Source organism: Lynx rufus, unplaced genomic scaffold (assembly GCF_022079265.1).
Source record: "Lynx rufus isolate CCGP_SWC_20201006 ecotype Redwood Valley unplaced genomic scaffold, mLynRuf1.p SCAF_5, whole genome shotgun sequence".
Classification (NCBI taxonomy): Eukaryota; Metazoa; Chordata; class Mammalia; order Carnivora; family Felidae; genus Lynx; species Lynx rufus.
Window position 1 is genome coordinate 113,123,884 of NW_025814867.1, and position 21,966 is coordinate 113,145,849.

The following is a 21,966-nucleotide window of genomic DNA, read 5'->3' on the forward strand; positions in this document are numbered from 1 at the left end:
CTATCAATTCACCATCCATATCCACCTGGATACTTCACTGGAACCTCTAGCTAAACACCTCCAAAACTGACCTGACTATGCTTTGTTTCCACTCTTCCTTTTTCTGCAAACCTTAACATTCTCATTTGTTAAAAAGTCAGACAAAATCATCAGGATACCATGACCTCTCCCCTAGAATACTGCCAGCAGTGACTTAATCTGTTTCCTTGCTTGCACTGTCCCCAGTCTACTCTCCAGATAAAAACTAGAGCAGTCTTTTAGAATTCAAATCTGATCATCCTTAAAGACCTTTAAAGGCTATGCATTGCTGTCAGGATAAAATCCAAACTCTCAAGTATGGCACTTAAGGTACTGGTGGGTGGAGGCCCCTGTGTCTTTCTCCAATTTCATCTCTTGCCACTCACAATGCTTGCAATGTCTAATGTCATCGTATCCATCCTCATTTAGTCCTTCTCCATCTCCTCTCTCCCCTCTCTCTTCTTCTTACTACAGAACGTCCTTGCAATAATGCTATTCCCACTGCTGAGACCACTTATTCCTTGTCCTCTTTGCCTGGGAAATTTCTAATACAACTCAGGTTTTTCAGAATGAAAATCACCTATGTACATGTTCTTCCAATGAACATCCCTACCATCCTGTTTTCCCTGCCACCACAAGGTAAAGGCAAACAATTTTATATGCTTTCACCAAGAGGAAGACTATCACCTAAATTATTAACAGGTACTAAAATCTGACACTCATAAACTAAAAAAAACAGCTGCTTACTAGAGAATTCTGGTTGGTTTGCTAAGACATCTGGCTGTTAACACATTACCTGACAAATTTGCCAAATTCTGAAATTCTACCATCAATAGTTACTATTTCTTCAGTTTTGAGGAAGATATTTATTATCAGATTTTTACTGATATCCTGAGTTAGCTATAGTGTAAGTACTGCTAAAATTTTTAATCAAAATCACTATTTACTTTCATCATAATGGATTTAATTTGTGGGATGTTGTTTAACTATAAACTATTGAGACATATTTACATGAATACTTTTTTCAATAAATGGGTTTCACAACTAATGGTAAGGTGCAAAGGTGAGCTATTTATACCCTTATTGTTAAAGGAATTTTTGTTTGAAAGGTAGTATTACATTTTTATCACAGAATTATTTTTCCACTAAAAAATTAGAACAGGCCAGCCGGTTGGACATCAACTATTTCACCCTGACTAATCTGGTTATTGTTTAACATAATAAGTTATCTGCAACTTTTAGTCATGACATATCTGTGCTGAGTTCTGAGATGTCACAAATAATTTATTACTAAAATTAGTTAAAAAGCTGAAGTTTGGGGCATTTGGGTGGCTCAGTCAGTTAAGCGTTTGATTTCGGCTCAGGTCATGATCTCATGGTCTGTGAGTTGAACCCCACATTGGGCTCTGTGCTCACAGCTTAGAGCTTGGAGCTGCTTTGGATTCTGTGTCTCCCTCTCTGCCCCTCCCCTGCTCACACTCCGTCTCTCTCTAAAAAATACATTTTTAAAAAGCTGAAATTTCACTTACAAATAATATTCTAGAATGGGGGGTGCCTGGATGGTTTAGTCAGTTAAGCATCTGACTCTTGACTTAGGCTTAGGTCATGATTTCACAGTTTCATGAATTCAAGGGCCACGTAAGGCTCTGCACTGACCCTGCAGAGCCTGCTTGGGATTCTCTCTCTTTCTCCCCCTCCCTTGCTTGTGCTCTCTCTCAAAATAAATAAATAAATTTAAATGCTCTAGCATGTAATCAAGTATTATCTGTGATGATACTTTCAGTTTTTCATTTCCATGTAATTTCTGACAAAGGGATGTAGTTATATATAGTGTACCAAACAAGTGCCCATAACCACAGGTGACCCAAGACAGTCATCTATCATCTGTGTCAGAGGAAAAAAAAAAAACACGAGAGTAAAAAACTGCCGGTCTAAAATAAGAAAAGTCTCAGCTACAGAGTAGTAATGGGTATGGACAGGAAGAAAGGGCTGTTGATGGTCCCTGGCACAATGAAGAGACAAAATGACAGAGTCATTTCCAGATGTCAAGATAGGGTAATTGGCGGCACCTTGAAGCAAGATAGGGAATACAGAAGAGAAGGAAATTAGGATAAAATAGACTGAGTTCAACTTTGAGACCGTCAAATCTTATACCCAGTGACACTGACAGGAAAGGTGCAAAGAATTGGCTCTCTTACCCAAAAGCTCAGGAGAACACATTGGGCTGGAAGGACAGATGTGAGCCTTGTCAAGGGTTAAGATGTAGGTAGAAATTTAATCAACCAGGGCAGGTGTGTAAGGAAAGAAGAAAGAGGAACCAAATGACATAAGATAGGAGAAAGGCCACTCCTTTCTGTTATGGTATCAAGATTTCTCTGATGAAAACACTAGGCCAGAAGAATAAATGTTTTTAATTCTATGAGAGCTTTCTGGAACCCCCTTCTAATGTTCTCAAATCAGTATGTGGCACCCATGGAGGAAAATATACTCACAGAAATCTGGAGTATGTAGATAACCTTTCATAGACAGCTTCCATTTGATAAGGTACTCCATCATACCACAAAATAGGACCACTACTGGTCTCTGACAGAATGGAGCTGCCACAAATCAAACCAGATACCTTATACTACATTCAACACCCGGAACTCTAAGGATCAAGGCCCCAGACCAGCACCAGCCACACTGACAGGCTCTGGCCCTGGCAGTTCCTTTGGTCATCTGGACTACACAGTGATACACAGTGCAATCTCCACTTCAGGCACCTGACAGCCTCAGTCTTTATAGAAGGAATTAAGGGCTGAGAATTTTTTACTTCTGGCTAAATTTCAATGTGTGTACCTCCATGTGTGCCTTCTTTTCAAATGTGATAGAGAGTTAATGTTTCTAGTAACTACTTCTATACTATTCACCCAGAAAAAGTCAGCATCATTCTCAAAGAGTTATTTCTAAGTTTCAGCTAGACTTTATATAGCAAGAAGGCAGCTCTTTTCCTGAGTACCTATTTTGCGTCCAGCATCAGGTAGTGCTGTATGTGTTATCTTGGTTAATTCCAAAGCACTTCTATGAAACAGGATTTGAACAACCTTCCACACACTCCCACTGCAGATCAGCAAACCAAAGTTCAAAGAAGTTGAGTAAATTTTCCAAGATTACAAAACTACCACATGGAAAGCTGGGATTTAAGCCCAGATCTGTCTGATTCCAAAGACTGTTCTTTCCATCACTGCACATGTAATTTTAAAACTTTTCCAAGGAGGCCCATGGTTGGCAGAGGCAGATAAGTAGTGGCTCACTATGAGACAACTCATTCCATCATCAACATTCCTATCAACTAAAGCTTTAATCTATTTATAAATGGGTTCCAAAAGTGATTACAATTGAATTTTTTTTTTTTTTTATATAGAGTTCTTGTATTTGAAAAAAAAAAATTTGGGGGCACCTGGGCAGCTCAGTCGGTTAAGCGTCCAACTTCAGCTCAGGTCGTATCTCACAACTCGTGAGTTTGAGCCCCCATCGGGCTCTGTGCTGACAGCTCAGTGCCTGGAGCCTGCTTTGGATTCTGTGTCTCCCTCTCTCTCTGCCCCTTCCCTGCTCATGCTCTGTCCCTCTCTCCTTCAAAAATAAGTAAGTACATTAAAAAAAAAAAATTGAAAAAGAAAAATTTGAAAATCTCTACATAAAACTGACGTTTTACTGCCGCTATTATCTGTATTGCTGAGAAAAAAGATAGCAAGCATTTATTAAGGCCATAATTTATTTAAAAAATTAGTCCAGTAAGCAACTTCCCCCTAGCCTAACCAAGAAAACATTTAATGCATTTAAATTTGGCTATCATTTCACTTTCGGTCAAGAAAAAGGTGAAAGAGACCAATAAGGAAGGAAGAGTTATGCATATCAAAATATGAACAGATGTATATATTGAGTATGTCCATCTTACTAAACAGCATTGTACACTCAATAGATTAGTAGAAAGAACAGTTAGTGACTATTTCTCTTCAATAAGAACTTCTTGAGCTACAATTTTCCCCTCTTTACCTGGCAATAGTTAAAAAAAAAAATAAAAAGTGTGTGGAGGGAGTCTGGGTGGCTCAGTTAAGCGGGTCAACTCTTGATTTCAGCTCAGGTCATGACCTCGTGGTTCATGGGTTCTAGCCCCATGGCAGGCTTCACACTGACAGCACAGAGCCTGCTTGGGATTCTCTCTCTCCCTCTCTCTGCCCCTTCCCAGCTTATGTTCTTTCCCTCTCTCAAAATAAATAAATAAACATTAAAAAAAAAAAAAAGTATGAGTCTTTGTTGTTAAGTGACTCATTCACAGGATTAAAAATAAATGTTATGAATCATAAATCATAGTAATATATGCACTAGACTGATACTCCTTGATTATTCATAGGTACATCATAGGCATCTATAAACCGCCTGTTAAAAACCACTCTAGAAACTTCACGAAAGTTTTATGATTAGTTATAAGCAGCAGTTCTAAAATGGGACAAAAGTTAAATTTTATATAAAGCAGATGTCAAGCTATTGAGAACAAGCCTAATAACCATCAATTTATTTAGGACTGGGTTGGAGAATCTATAACCTATGGTCCAAATTTCATTCACTTTACTTAGCTAATGACTCATTTCTGAAAAGAGAATCTAATTTTTTAATAAGATTTCTTTTTGGTAAATCTAGTTTATGAATATATCTTATAAATTAAGTTCACAAATGCGGAACATTATACAGAACTGTATCTGAATTCTCGTCTCCTCGCACTAACAGTGTAGGTTTGTTAAGTGACAATCTTTGAGACTCACTTTCTTCAATTATAAAAAGATAAAAATTCTAATTAGCACTGTTGATGAAGCACACATACTAACTGTTTCTCTTGTACAAAACATTACAAAATGATAGTAAAGGAAATGTTTAAGTTATAAATACAAAGAGAGGAAGAGAATAGATATTAGCGGATAAGAGATTTCAAAAAATGTTTAGAAGGCAAAGGCAGCTGGAGGCAGGGTAACTGACCACAGGAAGCTTCTAGCCAACTGTCTCCAAGGGGGAGCTCTGATCATGAAGGAAACAATCTAGTCCATGGACAACCTGAAAAAGGTCAGGTTTTAAAGACACTAGGTACCACTTAGGACAGTGTGAGACACAGGATAAAAAGTAAAGAGTTTGGTTGAAAATATTCGGACAGAATACGTGAGCCCAGGGCTCTTCCCCTTTCCTAAGCAGTTGAAGGATCCTCCCTACCTCCCATCACCTTCACCTCCCAACCAAATACATATAGAGAACATCTCTGAAGATAGCAAGACTTTTGGGCAGACTGAATTTGAGGTATCAAAGGCCATCCATGCAGAAATGTCTGGAACACTGATGCTCAAGTCTGGAGTTAAAAAGCGATGTCAAATAGAGATGTGAGAGCCAAAAAAATAAAATAATAAGACTGAAAGATAATTACTTCGGAAGACTGACATTGAGGAAGACCTAGGACTTTGAGAAACATCTATGTGAAAAGTCATTTAGCCAGAAAATCAGAAGGAAACAGAAAGTATTCACCAGAGGCAGGAAATGAAACCAAGTATGATATTATGGAAGCAAAGATAAAAAAATAAATCTCTGTAAAGAAGACAAGACCTGGAAAATTAAGTGCCTCAATAGGTTAAATAAACTAAGAATTAAGAAAAGACTACTGACTGTGGTTAGCAAGATGTCACTGGTTTCATGGGATGACTTTTACTCATTTAATCACTTACTGAGTATTTATGACATGTGCACCAGGCACAGTACTAAGCTTCCCATGTCTGAGGAAACTAGAAAAGAGATAGGAATCAAATTGAAAGGATCAAGAATTTAACAATGATTGAAACATACTTTCATAAGAAACTTTTGGGTAGAAACAGGGAGTGAAGTGAAATGATAGACTGAAAAGAAACCAGACCCACAAAAAGAAACAAAACAAAACAAGAAGAGAAACAGAAGCCAGCGAAGATGGAGGGATGGACAGTCAAGGCAAGGTCCAAGAGAAGGCAGGAAATAAGAGACCAAACCACTAGAAAGGGGCCCAAGGAAGTTTATCCTTGGAAGGCAACAAGGGATGAAAGCTCCTCTGAAGTTGGTAGCTGGCAGCAGAGAATGAGAACATGTCTCCCACTCTTTTAAATAACAGTAGGCGTGAATGCACCAAGACCAGGTGTCTAAGGCTACAAGACCGAAGACTGTAGACCCCATAGAAAAATAAAGGTAGAATATGGACTAAGTATCTACAAGTTTTGCCAGCCATAGAAACCTAATTCATATAAAAGAAATAAATTTATCAGTGGAATGACAAATCCAAGTGTTAGAAATAGCTACCAATGTTCACAAAACACAAAACTTATATGGCATATAAGTGACAGCTAAGAATATAATGATGTCCAGACATGGTATCAAGCTTCTATAGTCTTTAGTTGTTTGAAAAATACAATTAAATTTTGTAGCTTAAACTTACAACTAAACAATCTTCAACATCTTGATTTGGCATCTCAAAATCAAATACAAAAGGAAACAGATAACATTTATTATTCATAAATCTGTTACATTTCGGACTCAACAGGAAAAATGCTGCATATTTTTCCTCATCACAGAAGGCATTATCATAAAATTCAGATTAATAAGATGGAAGCATGGTAACAAATGTCACATTACAGTGGAGTGCTGTGTTTCAGAAAACTACTTATTAGAAAGAAAACAAATACGCATGTTTTATTCCACTTGCTTCTGAAAATACTTAAATTGAGACTATTTACAACAACAAGATCATAAATATTGTTGCTGACCCATTTTTTCCCTGAAGGAATGGTGTTGACTATTGGTATTATCAAAATACATATTTTTTATGCATGGCAGAAATAGGTATCTAAACCACTGGATCTGTGTGGCTAGGTTGAAGAAATCTTACTAACAGTTTCCAAAGGACCAAAATGCTCAGGCCACTCCAGTGAGAGTGTCGTGATGCCCTTCCAATATGAGCTCAGTGGATTGCCCGTGTGTAAGTAATCCAATAAGCCTCAAATCATAAGAGAAACAATCTTGGGACTGTGGACCATATTTACTTGGGAACAGAGATCCCAAACTGAAATTATCTTGGGTATTCAAACCAAGATATTAAGAATGGATAGAAAGACTGTAATAACAGAGGCCCAGCTGCTATATTTGCCCACATATATATTTACCATATCTACAAAGGTGTGCCTTTGTCTGCAAGTAGAAAGAAAGACTATAGGGAAGACCAAGTTTGAAGAGTGAAGGGTTTTTTTTAGTGAGATTATAGCTGAAGTAGTACAGTATCAGTTACAGGCTGTGTGGGAAAACAAGTAGAGACCAAGACAAGGGAGGCACAGCAAGGAGAGCAGGAATGTTTGGTGAAGGTTAAGGAACAGGTACAATGAGGCAATGAGGGATTAGAAGATGGAATGACAGGAGTTAGCAGCCAAAGAAACCTTGAAGTTTGAGATCTCAAAAGAAAATATTTCCTGTAAAACAACCTAAGAGCAAGGCTGCATGTACACCAAGAGAAGTAAAAATCTTGAAGTAAGGCAACTCAAGACATGCAAAAACTGAAGAAGAAGAAGAAGAAAGCTATGAAGCCCATGCAGTGGTCAACCATCAGGTTGGCTAACAACTGGTTGAGGAGGTAGGAGAGGAGTAGGCAGAAATGTTACAAAACTTTAAAGCAGGATCTAATAGTCAAACTCACAAAGAAATGAAGAAAGATAAAGAAAGCAAAGTAATCTTGATTTTTTTTCTTTCAATAAAGTTAAAAAAAAATCAGATCCTGATATTTTCTTTCAAAAAAATTTAGGGGGGCCTGGGTAGCTCAGTTGGTTGAGTGTCTGGCTCTTGATTTCGGCTCAGGTTATGATCCCAGGATCCGAGGACCAAACCCCATTTTGTCTCCGCATTGAGCATGAGACCTGCTTAAGAATATCTTCCTCCCTCCCTCTCCCTTTCCCCCTCCCTCCCTCTCTCTTCCTCCCCACCTCCAGGCGTCTGGGTGGCGCAATCATGGCTCAGGTCATGACCTCATGGCTCATGGGTTTGAGCCCCACAACAGGCTCTGTGCTGACAGCTCAGAGCCTGAAGCCTACTTAATTCTGTGTCTCCCCCTCTCTTTGCCCCTCCCGTCCCCCCACTCACACTGTTCCTCTCTCTCTCAAAAATTGTATTTCAAAAAATTAAAAAAAAAAAAAAAGAATCAAGGGGCACCTGGGTGGCTCAGTCAGTTAAGCGGCCGACTTCAGCTCAGGTCATGATCTCGACTTCGGCTCAGGTCATGATCTCGCGGTCCGTGAGTTCGAGCCCCACGTCGGGCTCTGTGCTGACCGCTCAGAGCCTGGAGCCTGTTTCAGATTCTGTGTCTCCCTCTCTCTGACCCTCCCCCATTCATACTGTCTCTGTCTCAAAAATAAATAAAATGTTAAAAAAAAGAAAGTTAAAAAAAAATCTCTCCCCCACTTGAGAATTCTTTCTAAAATAAAATTTTAAAAATAATTAAAAAAATAAATTTATATTGTTGATTATGATGGGGAAGAATGAAAACAACTTTATCTCAACCATATCTAATGCCTTTCGAATTATATAATGTTTAAAAGTCCCCCTGTGAGGGAGAGGAGAAAGTGGGTGATGGGCATTGAGGAGGGCACCTGTTGGGATGAGCACTGGGTGTTGTATGGAAACCAATTTGACAATAAATTATCTATATATCTAAAAAAAAAAAAAAAAGTCCCCCTGTCAGGCGGCACCTGGGTGGCTCAGTCAATTAAGCGGCTGACTCTTGATTTCAGCTCAGGTCATGATCTCAGGGTGAGTTCGAGCTCTGCATCAGGCTCTGTGCTGACAGCGCAGAGCCTGCTTGAGATCCTCTCTTTGCTCTCTGCTTCTCCCCCACTCCCATTCTCATTCTCTCTCTCTCTCCCTCTCTCAAATAAGCAAACAACAACAAAAAGTCCCCCTATCAATAATGAAGAATTCACTGGACTTTGTGGTCCTCCCACTGACCAAGCTAACTTACTCTGGAATGCATGGGAAGCACAAGCATTCTCCTGTATAGACTGTCACAAATCATGTAAGAAGAAAGTAACTGAGAACAGACTCCATGACTGTGGTACAGCTACGAAAACTTGGTCACCTATCTGGCATCGTATCACCCGACAAAACAAATGTACAATTTCTAGTAAACCACTTATGAGTAAAAAAAAAAAAAGTTACAAGGTTTAGTGATTCTCAAGGATTTTTAACCACACTTATCGGTAACTATCTAGGGAGGTGTGTAGCTTACACACTTTTCATGCTAGTCCTGTAGAAGCAAAAAAAAAAAAAAAAGGCCAGTTCATATGTGAGCTGATCAAAAATATCCATCACATACTACGAACATGCAAAAACATGTTGTTAACTACTGCCTGCCTAAAGCACTATTAGATGTCAGCGGCATTTGGGAAAACACTACATAAATCAAAGAACGTCCTAGGGAAAAGAAACTATGGAGATCAGGTGATCCAATTCACAGATTTATACTTTTTTTTTTTCAACGTTTATTTATTTTTGGGACAGAGAGAGACAGAGCATGAACGTGGGAGGGGCAGAGAGAGAGGGAGACACAGAATCGGAAACAGGCTCCAGGCTCTGAGCCATCAGCCCAGAGCCCGACGCGGGGCTCGAACTCCCGGACCGCGAGATCGTGACCTGGCTGAAGTCGGATACTTAACCGACTGCGCCACCCAGGCGCCCCCCAATTCACAGATTTAAAACTAAAACTAAGGCTCACAGATGTTAAGTGCCTCAGCTGAAGGCCTCACAGGTTAGTGGCAGAGCTGGGATGAGCACACCATTCTCCGACTCTCTCAGTGCCCACTCCCCCCACCCTGCCCCACATACTATGTCCAACAGAGGTGGGCTGGATTTACACATCAATAATACAGTGCTCTTTTTGAAATGTCAAATGAGACACAGAATCTAAAAGGAGCAGAAACTAAGAAAAATATTTGCTTAATATAATATTAATTTGAAACCATACCTTTACTGCTTCTGATGAAAGCGCATTTTCCTTTTTCTGACTTGTGCTCATGGGCTCATTTTCAACACTGAAAAATAAAAACCACAGCTTCTTTGAAATTAAAAGAGAATTACCAAAATAGTTTCTTTGTTTAAAGTAAAAACTGAAAGGTCATTCACGTGCAATGCTCAAAGGATTCACACACAATATGTAAAAGAATATGTTCATTTGACTCTCTACACTTGAAAACACATTCAAATATACTCATCTGGGCCTCAGAAATTCTTGTGAATCTATCACACGCTACATTCTTATGTTGATAATCATCATTACAAAGAACAGTGTACAACTATCTTGGAAATGATTAACACTCTACAATTTTATTTATATTAGGGTTTTCCACAGCCTGATATATATTTTTTAATGCCTATACTGAATGCTACATGGAATACAATATATTTCTATTCAGCAAGTCTTTATAAACATATAGGATCATCTAGTGAACTTTGGGAATACTCAAAAATAGATGCAGGCTTATCTAGCCCCAAATGTGTTCCAGATGGCACCTTAAGAACCTGATTTTCCAGACAGTCACCTCCCAATTGTCTGGTCTAGAATACCTTCACAGATGCCTTATGTCATAATGAACTATGCTTCCTATTAGGCACATATACATTTCAGATATAAACTTTTATATTTGTTCTATACACGATCTTATTTTCATACTTTCATAATGCTAGACAAATCGAACAGCTCCCCACTAAAGATCATCATGACTGTCTGCCATGCGCCAGGGATTATGCTTGGCCTTGAGGATGTAAGAACAAGTAGGTCAAGGTCTTTATAAAACTCAGTCTTGTAGGGGAGACTGATATACAAACAAACTAAAACTACAGTTTGGTAGAAGTTACAACTGCTCAAAGAACAAAATACTATGGAGCACAGAAGAAGCAAAGAACAGCAATTCTGCCTGCTAAGTGCTCTCAGAGAAGGCACAAAGGAGGGGTAATAAAGAATATGGCATTTTCAGGAAACCATGTTTTGTTTGTTTGTTTGTTTTTAATATAAGACTGGAGCACAACAACTTGTGTCAGGCAGAGGTAACCCTGCTAGAGAGGAGAATGATACCAGAAGTAGTGGCTGCCAGACCATGCAGAACCTGTCTGACACGTTTCAGAACTTGATCTTTGTCCTACTAGCACTGGGAAGCCTTTAGCCAGGGGACAAGCATAAAGCAGGAGGGATGATGGAGAATGGGGAAAACACAGGGCATCATAGTGACTGGTGGTAGAGGGGATGAAAAGGAGGTGGTCTCAGTAACTCAGATTAGACACAACAGAAAGAGAAGACATGATTTAGGCTAGTTAGATTTTCTATCCATAATGTCCAGTGCAATAATGTAGACAGGGAACAAATGGTAACAATAAAAAGACAGAAAGGTAGAAAGATCATGAAGGTGTGGAAAATACAATGGATCTAAATTTCATTGAGTCTCAGACTCTACGCAGAATACTCAAACCAATAAGAAATAGTCATACTCATAAGCCTTTGAAGTATCAGCAGGAAAAGCAACTGTATAAAGGAGATAAATATGTGCTTAACACATGAAAATTCCATATGAAAAACCAAGGACAGAAAGAAAAATACTGTACAATTCAGAATTGTAATCAAAAACATTTAATATACACACAAACACACACAAAAGGTCTTAAACATTGCTGCTTTAAAAGTGATTGGTTTCTTATCTCCATTTTCTATTTATTTTCTATTTTAGCTTTATTTTTTGTCACAAGGTTGTTAACAATTCTTTTTTTTTTTTTCTGAGAGAGAGAGAAAGAGAAAGCGAGTAAGAGAGAGAGAGAGGGAGAGAGAGAGAATTCCAAGCAGGCTCCATGCTGTCAGTGCAGAGCCCAACGTAGGGCTCAATCTCATAAATGTGAGATCATGACCTGAGCTGAAATCAAGAGTCAAATGTTTAACTGACTGAGCCACCTAGGCGCCCCAACAATTCTCTTTTTAAATTAAATGTCAATACTGGTTTATTTTAGCTCAATGCAAAAAGAGAGAGTAGCAAAATACATGTAAAAAGAGCACATTATAAGGATTTGTCATATAATCAAGAATAATACTCACCTTAATGGTTTTATAAATGTATTCTCTAACTACAGTCTATTTTGAACGATTCACCTAAAAAGTAAACATACAAGTACCTTAGTCTCCTAGTTCTTCCCTTTAAGACTCCTGAAATTCTCGAGTGTTGGGGCGTCTGGGTGGCTGAGTTGGTTAAGCGTCTGACTTGGCCACAGGTCATGATCTCACAGTTTTTGAGTTGGAGCCCTGCGTCAGGCTCTGTGCTGACAGCTTAGAGCCTGGAGCCTGCTTCGGATTCTGTGTCTCCTTCTCTCTCTGCCCCTCCCCCACGCATGCTCTGTCTCTCTCAAAAATGAATAAATGTTAAAAAAAAATGAAACTCTAGAGTGTTTACAGCACTCTGTAAACTTACTGCCTATGAAAATGGCAAAAGTTTCTTTTCCAATACAAAAGGTCTGTAGAAAATGTAGCTCCAGGTTCATGAGAGCAATACAGAAATCAGTATTTTCAAGTAGTTATAATTACATACATTCTACACGTACACACACACACACACACACACAATGCCATAAAAATATAGTTGTAGGTCAGCATATAAGTATTTTGTATTGAGTAAACAACTGAAGAATTAAAAGCTGGGAAAAAAAAAAGAAATACCTTCACAAACTTTCTAAACCTTATATGGTATGTTTAAGACTCATGAATCTTACTACTAAACTAAAATTTAAAACTGTGTTGAGTTCTAAAGTAAATAACGTATTTTAGAATTCTGGTTTAGCTATAAAAATCACTGTTTCAGTTAAAGCTTTACCCTCTTTTCTAGTTTACTGACCAAGAGTCCTTCTTAATTGATCTCAGGCCTCTTCAGGACTGCTATGTTTCAATTCCTGTCAAAATGACTGTTAACCTGATCATCACACTTTCCAGTTTAAAAATTCCTTCAGCAAATCTCTAGGAGGTGATGAATAAAATGAAGAGTCCTTAGGATACAGAAAGTTACTCACGTGGCCCCAGATACGCCCATCACGTAGAACCACTTTACATTCTCAGAATATGCTGGCAAACCACTCTCTTCTCCTGTATGCAACATCCTCGACACTTAGCCCTGCTCTTAATCCTTTACAATTTAGTCCGAGCTTAATCTTTATTTTTTTTTGGGGGGTTCTCATCGAACCCAGTGATACCATACATACATTTATACTATATACTATAATGTTCAGCTATCTAATTAGAATTTTAACTCATTAAATTCAGAATTGTATCATTCATGTCTATGTCCCAGAGCCTAGCATTGTATCTGCCATTCAAATATTATTTGTTAAAAAAAAAAAAAGATACCAAACAGGTTATTTGTGCCTGCTTAATCAAAAAAATGGGAACAATGTAATCATATTTTTTTCTTAATGAAGTAGTATGTAAGTCTCTTGAAAGAATATACACTTTTTGTTGAAAGGTATAAAGAAGAGAGTGGGGTTGGTAGGAGAAAATACTCAACAGAAATAACATTATTCTGAGATGATTTAAAGGCAAAACACACACAAAAATAAAACAGAGTAGATGAAAATACTGAAAACATTGACTTACCAGTCGGCTTAGTTAAAAAAAATGAACAGAAAAGACTCAAAAGGCTTGGAATAGTATTCTCAGACTCTTAAATATATGAAGAAAAGAGAAACATGTTCAAATTCAGATGATCTAAAACCTTATGAAAGACGACAATCCGTTTCTATTGTTCTCTCACAATTTAACCCCCTTTGGGACCCAGGAATATTTCAATAGCAGTATTTTTAGAAAGCACACATTTTGCTCATGGCAGGGGGTGAGGGGCAGGAATCATAATCACACGTAGGCACAAATAAGACCCTGCATTTCCAAATAGGCTCATCTTACTTATTAGCTACGGGAATTCTGGAAATTAATCTTTCAAAACAGCCCAGGTAAAAATCAAGGTCTAAGTAACACAGAAGCTTCTCATTTTTGAAGCTACCTAATTTACACCATACTTGAAAACCAGGAATCCCACACGCAGTCATTTACCATCTACTTTCCAGACACAAATTAAAACAAAACTCTGGGCCAAGAAAAAAACAAAGCATATTCTAGAGTTCAAATAATTTACACAGAGGAAAGTCTCTATCCTGGCACTTAATATGTATCTTATACTTCTATTTTTTATTAAATCATAACAAGATTCCCTAACCCATAGCAAATAAGCAGAAGACGACTGGGCACATCAACTCACTCAGTCAGCAGATAAGTACTGGCTCCTTCCTTTCAAATCCCTTTTAAGTGCCAGGCACTGTTGTTGGTGCTAGGGGTTGAGCAGTGAACACACCAGACGAAATCTTTGCCCTCACTCCTTCAGAATCTCTACCTAGATGCACCACCATCACCTGGGCAATCGTATTTATAAAGCAAATTTATGGGCCTACCTGTCAATGATTCCAGTTAGGAGTGGGGCCCAGGAGTCCACATTTTCAATAACCAACTCCCCCTACCCAGGACTGTTCTGAAGCAGGTGGCCCTCTGACCACACTCTTGATAAACAATGGTTTGAGAGCCTCTATTCTTCAGCAGAAGCCAACAAATGAGAGTTGTACAGGGAGGAGAATGATCCAGTCTGAGGGAGCTCCACTTAATATTATTTAAATGTGTTCAGTGTTGATAGTTAAAGGGTAGGTATCAATTACTCAGAAAACTCAAGTCATGTACAACACTACCCATTTTCCAACAGCCATGCCCTGCAGAGCTCCTGGCCCCAACCAAGAGCTGTTGCCCGAATGGGTACACTGACCATCGCAAGTGCAAAGCGGGACCAACAAGAAAATATACCCTTCGTGGGGCAGCTGGGTGGCTCAGTCAGTTAAACGTCCACTCTTGATCTCGGCTCAGGTCATGATCTCACAGTTTGTGAGTTCGAGCCCTACACTGGGCTCTGCAGGGATGTCTCAGAGCCTGCTTGGGAGTCTGTCTCTCCTCCTCTCTGCCTCTCCCCCACCTCTGCATGCATGCTCTCTCTCAAAATAAATAAACTTTAAAAAAAAAATAAGAAAAGAAAATATACCCTTCTTTTAGGTGTATACCACAGACTGAAGAATAAGGGATGCTCCTGGGCCTCTTCCAGGCTCAGTTCCTCATGTGGTAGGAATGCAACTTCCTAGATGGTCAAGGGATAGACATGCGGGGACAGCACACAGACTCGGAGGACTGGGTGGAGGCACAGTGAGGGAGAGTAAGGCTCTTCACGCCTCCCCCTCCTAGAGCACAGCTGCTGTGTATTGCCTCTTACTCTGCCTTTTCTCTCACAGATCATTCCTGTGGCTGTATCAGAAAAACCTGGAAATGTCAAAGAACTGAATACAACTTCCATAACAGTCTTTTGGAGGCTTGTCCACTTTTCTACGGATGCAGAAGTCTATGATTTCTTGCCATTTTCAGAAAGGAGGTAACGTTTCTCGCTGAAGACATCACTGGCGGTAATTCTGAGCATATCCCTAAACACAAAGCCACTTAATAAAACGTAAAACATAGTCCCCAATTTGGGAATGCCCTATACATCTAAACAGCCTCTCCCCAGCCCCGCCCCCGCCTGGATCCACTGTCCACAGGGACTTCCCACCATCCCTAGGGAAATGAAGGATTTTTTTTTTTTTTTTCCTCCCTTCTCTTTCTCTCCATCTCACTCAGCCTGATGCCACCTGAAATTATCTTCTGATTTTCACTTCCGCTGTATGGTGTAATGGTCTGCAGTAGAGGAACCAGCAAGGTTAAGGACACAGAAAGACAGTCAAGGCAAATCTATTGTTTTCTCCTCCTCCACTAACATAAAACTCTCCTGATCCACTAAACAGCATCCCCCTCTCCACCACAGCTCCATCAGGCCTCCCTGTCTGGCATGTTATTTATTATTCCTCACCTCAGAGCCCACTTGACATAAGTACTGTGATGAAACTCCAGAAGTGGCCAGAATCTGGCCTTCCTTTGAAATGTGATCAAATCATACTCAGTCCTCCGGGCATGACTTTACCTTGGAGAATTATATGAAAAAATAGTACAGAACAAGAAAGGGTCTTTTACCTATCCATACCCTTTTCCTATGGTCATTGGTAGCAAAATGCTTTGCAAAAACTCAAAATGGACAGATGTCTGTTTCAGGGACAGCACTTTAGGGACAAAAGGCACTTCAGTCAAAATGTACCTTCCTGGACTGGATTTTTCAAAGACATAAAATGAAAGAGTCAGACCAGCTCTCTGCCAGATCTAAAATCCCATATGAATCTCCACTGGCAGCGAGAATGGAAAAAAAAACAGGTAGGCTAACCTTGAAGTTTCTGTGGTGAAGGAAGAGACAGACTCTAACTAAGAAACCAACTCGGTGACAAAATTAATACCAGGACATTGTAACAAAGAGGCAGAAACTTCTACAGTCCTTATTTCAAATCTACTGAAACCACCTAGGGACCTGTCCTGTGTTCCCTTGGGCTCCACCCTCTCAGCCCTCACTTGGGGTCCTTAAATACAGTATAGGCTTTTATTCCCACAAACTCTCAGAGGGTCTGCTGCTGCCCTGGGAGCATCTACACTCCTTGGAAGTTTTTTCTTACAGACACAGCTTCACACCAGAAGCGTGGAGTTCTCTTTTTTCAATATTATGGATTAAACCAACTTGTGTGCCCTGGCCTGGAGCCGCATCCAACATTTCCAACCCAGCTTCTATGGGGATAAAGACAGAGCTCCACATGGACAATTTACAAACAACCATCTGGAAAACCATCCATTCAGAATCAGTGTCTGCCAGCAGTAGAGTAGTACTTGTATTTTTTTTAATGACCATTAACAGAATATAAAACAGGTGGTTATGGCACTATTTCTGGGCTTCAAATTAAAAGGTAACTAAAAGCTGCCATTTTAAGGCAGTCGAACAGCATGTATTTTAGTTCAAACATCTGGCATTTGAATTTCAGAACTCTTTGGAGAAAAACCGGGAAAGGGAGGAAAGGTAAGACATGATTATGAAGTTCTGTCGCTTTACCATCTTAGACTCTTGTGACAGTCTTTTCCCTATCATGTCAGCCTTCTCCTATTTATGTAACTACCTGGAAGCTGCTTTACGTCCGGTCTCCCTGCTCATGCCCCCCGAAACAAGACCCTTTAGTTTAATCACAGGCTACAGAGAACGTTGGTGTGTTTGATGTGTACCTGAGCTGTCTATATGTGACTGTATTAGTAACTGTTCCACTATCCCAAAGTCCTTGACCTCATATCTTTCAGATTCTGAACATTTGTAATCTACCTCACATGAATCAACACCCTCCATCTTTTGCTGTGACATGAACTCAAAACAGGGTTCTAGCTGCCCTCTAAAACAGGCATCCGTTCATGTAGTATTCATCAAACTGTCCTAAGGAAGGGGCACTGGAGGTTCAAGGCCAGGCAAGACTGTGCCTTCCCAGAGCCTGACCTCATCTCCAACTCAAATTCTTTCTCACTGCAAATTTTTCCAGACATCAATAAACCAACAACCTTTGTGAGAATATATAAACACATGCACACATATAAACCTATGTCCAAATGATACTTTCTAAAAGTAAACATCATCTCAACTCCCTACCTTGGCCTATCTCCTCTGGCCCTGACTCCTTTCCCCATGTCATTGACGGCTGCTCTCTCTTCCGTTCTGTTGTCTCTGCTCACTCTAGCATCTGTGCCAACATGATACTACCCCCAGGCCCCTGGAACTGGCTGTTCCCTCTGCTTGGAAAGTTCTTTCCTTAGATTTGTTCCCCACTCCCAAGTAGCATCGAGGTCCTTTGCTTAAGTGTTACCCAAGAGAGAGGACTTTCATGACCATCCTATCTACACCTCACTCCAGACCCACTACCTCCATCATGTCCCATACCCTCACCCTGACCATTATACATTACAGAATTTGTTAATTTTCTGTCTTCTCCCATTACAGTGCAAACCCCACATAGGCAGAGAGGTAGATTTAGATATTCAAACTGAATTCTGAAAAGTGATGATAACACTCAGATTTTTGAAAGGACTAAATTTAAAATTATTTTTGTAATTTATATAAATATATATACTATTGTAGAAAATGTTAAAGCATTATGGTTGAGTGGGAAAAAAATAAATTTCAAAATCCTGAAGAGAACTTCCACTTTTTGTAATAATATGTATATATGTGTAAATGCACATTGAAAATGATCTGAAAGGATAGTATGTGTATGTTTGTCGGTAGGGTTATGAGTTGTTTCTTCTTTTTGATTTTCTTATAATTCATCATACCTGTTTTAAAAAAGTATATATTACTATTAAAAAGACAAAAAAAATGCAAAGTATTATAGTGATTGTGAAAAGCAAACAAATGGAAGTTAGTGAAAATGAATTCATAATAGACAAATAGCAAAATGCTAATACTACAAATATTACATAATGATAACTTATTTGTACCATAATATATAGGAGATCCTTATTTGCCTTCCTAAAACAATGAAATAATCAAAATTATTACAAGACACATTTCCAGCTTTGACTAATAGAGCGCAAAGCCACCCCTCCAGTGAGGGTACACTCCTTGGTGATCTGACAAGACAAGGAAGTCTGAGAATCTGTATCTCACCTAACCTGTCTCCACTTAATAGAATGGAAAATTGAGAGTATTTCATTTCTTGTCATAAGCAGCATGGTAATTATATAAAAAAAATATGATCTGCCACTAAGGTTGTATCTACGGTATATATAAATCTTAATATAAAAAATAAAGCACAAACTTCTAAAATATATCTTTAGAAATTATATGAAACTACTATTTGTGAGGGTACTCAAATGCCATTTTCACAATTTCTGGTACTGCCATTTGTGCTACTTGTCATAAGGAAGATATAAAAGCTAGTGTGTTGTATTATGAAACCAAAATTGTATTTCATAAAAATCTAAATATTGGCTTTTGATTTTATTCCAAAATCAACAATTATATTGGCTGAATGAGTAAAGGAAGTAGGAAGAGGTATAAAATAGCTAAGTCCTCATCTACCATAACCAGAAGTCAATATAAGTTATCTAAAGTTTAGAACTCAAGAAAGAACTGTAAGGCATTGTTCAGACACATGTCCAAAAATACCAAAAGAGCTTAAACAAGATTAGAAGTTTCCTCTAAAAAGTGTGTCAAGAAAGGGCCCACACTTGTTAAATGCTCCTATAGCCCTGAGTGGCACCTTGGTGCTCATCTTTTTTTTTTTTTTCTTTTCTTTAAAGGAACATATTTTTTTAATGTTACTTTTGAGAGACAGAGAGAGAGAGACAGACAGACAGACAGACAGACAGGATGAGCAGGGGAGGGGCAGAAAGACAGGGGGACAGAGGATCCAAAGTGGCCTCTGCTCTGACAGCAGAGAGCCCAATGTGGGGCTAGAACTCACTAACCGCGAGATCATGACCTGAAGTCCAATGCTTAACCCACTGAACCACCCAGCAGCAACACCCCCTCCATACTCTGCCCTGGGTACTTAATTTAAGGGAAGAAAGATTTGTGCTATGTCTACCTTCCCCACAAAACTGCATGTGTACTCTGAACCAAAGACCATGTTGTAGCATGTTCAGTTCTGGATTCCCAGAACCTAGCACAGTGCCTGGTATGAGGGGTAAATGAATTCTTGGTAAACACTGGTGAAAACACATTTTCATACATGACCTTTCCAGTAAAACAAAAAGTCGTCCTAATATACAGGCATCCTCATTTTGTACACTTATTATTCTGTACACTTATTATTATGCTAACTCTGGAGATTTAAACCTCATATGCTAAACCTTAGAGATGAGGGCCTGCCTCAATTTTTAACAAAAGACTGAAAGTGTGAATGAAATGCTAGGGTCATACTGTTACTCTAAGTATATGACAGGTGATCTCACGAAAATGAGTTGGTATTTTTGAGGCTGTTAATTCCACCCAGTTTCACATTATTGATTCATAATATACAAACCTCATTCATAAAAAGTGTCAAGATATCAAAGCTCTCTGTATTATAAATATTACTTCTATATATTTATAGCCTTAATTATAACTTCTCTCATTTGAATAAGTTAATGTAGTTCATGCATTTTTTGGAAAATCTCTGCCAAGTCAGGATCCTAAATTTTCTTGATTTTTTTTTCCCCTCTTTTATACCCAGATAGCCACCAGGTCTTAAACTAACCTTACTTCCCCTAAAATCGGTAATTCGCATAACTTTTTTATGTATAAAAAAGATATAAAATGAAGATTCCTTCCTGTTCCTCATTCCCTGAGTCACTTTTCCATCTCTCCTAGTTAACCCCAGTAACAGACTTATTTCACACTCCCCCATTTTTGATACAGGAATGGGAGCATACCACACACAGTGATTTCCAGCTTTTTTTTTTCCTTAAAATCTTGGAGATATTCCTTTATCAGTACATAAAATGCTTTGTCATTCTTTTTGGCAGCTGTGTAATATTCTATTACATTGTTGTACCCCATGTAACAATTTTATTTTTTTCCTTTTGCTACGAAAGCAACACTGCAATGGCTAACTTTGTAAAGACAACATTGGGTCTGTTTGCAAACTGTACATGTCTAAGGGAATTCCTACAGGGAAGTGCTGGGTCACAGTATGTGAATCCAGAATACTGAGAGAACCTTCCAGTTTATCCTCCCACCAGTCACTACTTCCAGTTTCCCCACATCCAACTCGTTTGCTTATCAATTAGGGAGAATACGGTATCTTGCTGCTACACGTTCAGTTTCTATGTCTTTTGAAGAAGATGGACCCTTTTCAAGTGTTTAAATATATATTTATAATTTGTATAAATATATACATTTGTTTTCCTTTTCTCAACTGTCAGGACCATAAACTCTTTATTGTACAGAGCACTAACCCAAGCCATCTGGGCAGACGTCCAGCTGCATGCCATTGTCTTTTATTTCCATTCAAAACCATTTTCTAAGGCCAGCTTTCTTTTATAGGTCTTCCTAAGTTAAGCAGAGGAAGCAATCACATAATGCAGCAGGCTCTGAATTCAGGAAGAGAATCTGACTCTGACTCCACCACAGATGCTGTGAGACTTCTGATTAACTGCTGGACCTCTCCAAACCTTAAATTATAGATCTGTAAGACAGAATAAAAATACCTCCTCTCTCAAAGGTTGCTAAGGATTAAATGAATGTATGTATTTAAAGCCCCAAGCACAGGCCTTGGGTCTGATTATGGCCTTAATAAAGGGTGGTTTAGTTTTGTCATCACTAATCTGTCGAGCAAAAAACCCACTTGACTAAACAGTTGTTTCACTGCTTTGGGATACCTGAAATTAAATACCCCCAGGGATGACACATTGAGGGATAGTCCTGATGGAGTTGTACCACTGGCCATTCACAACTGCCACCTAAATATTATGAATGAGTTATTTCTGGGGTGCCTGGATGGCTCAGTTGGTCAAGCATCCGACTCTAGATTTCGGCTCAGGTCATGCTTTCACAGTACATGAGATCGAGTCCTGCATTGGGCTCCTCACTGACAGTGCAGAGCCTGCTTGGGATTCTCTCTCTCCAACTTTCTCTGCCCCTCCTCTGTTCTCTCTTGTGCACCCTCTCTCTCTCAAATAAACTTAAAAAAAAAAAAACTTTATAAAAAAAAAAGAATGAGTTATTTCTGGCAGCAAAACTTCAACTTGTTTCTCTATCGACACTAAGTAAGGATCTCCAGTCACATGAAATGTTAATGCCCGAAAGGATGTACTTTTCTGCCTCCATTTGGAACTTAACCAAACCTGTGAAGTCTAGGAAGAGCAAGAGCAACAGGGGAAAAGCATTGATCCTG

General features: G+C 39.0%; 1 protein-coding gene across 1 annotated transcript in view; it reads right to left on the bottom strand.

Moving 5' to 3' along the window:
- The window catches only part of CRYBG3 (crystallin beta-gamma domain containing 3), a 129,674-nt gene that overhangs the window by 101,110 nt on the left and 6,598 nt on the right, over positions 1-21,966 (bottom strand). Inside the window, exon 2 of the mRNA XM_047099826.1 lies at positions 10,061-10,127. Coding sequence (XP_046955782.1) covers positions 10,061-10,127 — 67 coding nt within the window. The remainder of the gene's footprint in view (positions 1-10,060; positions 10,128-21,966) is intronic.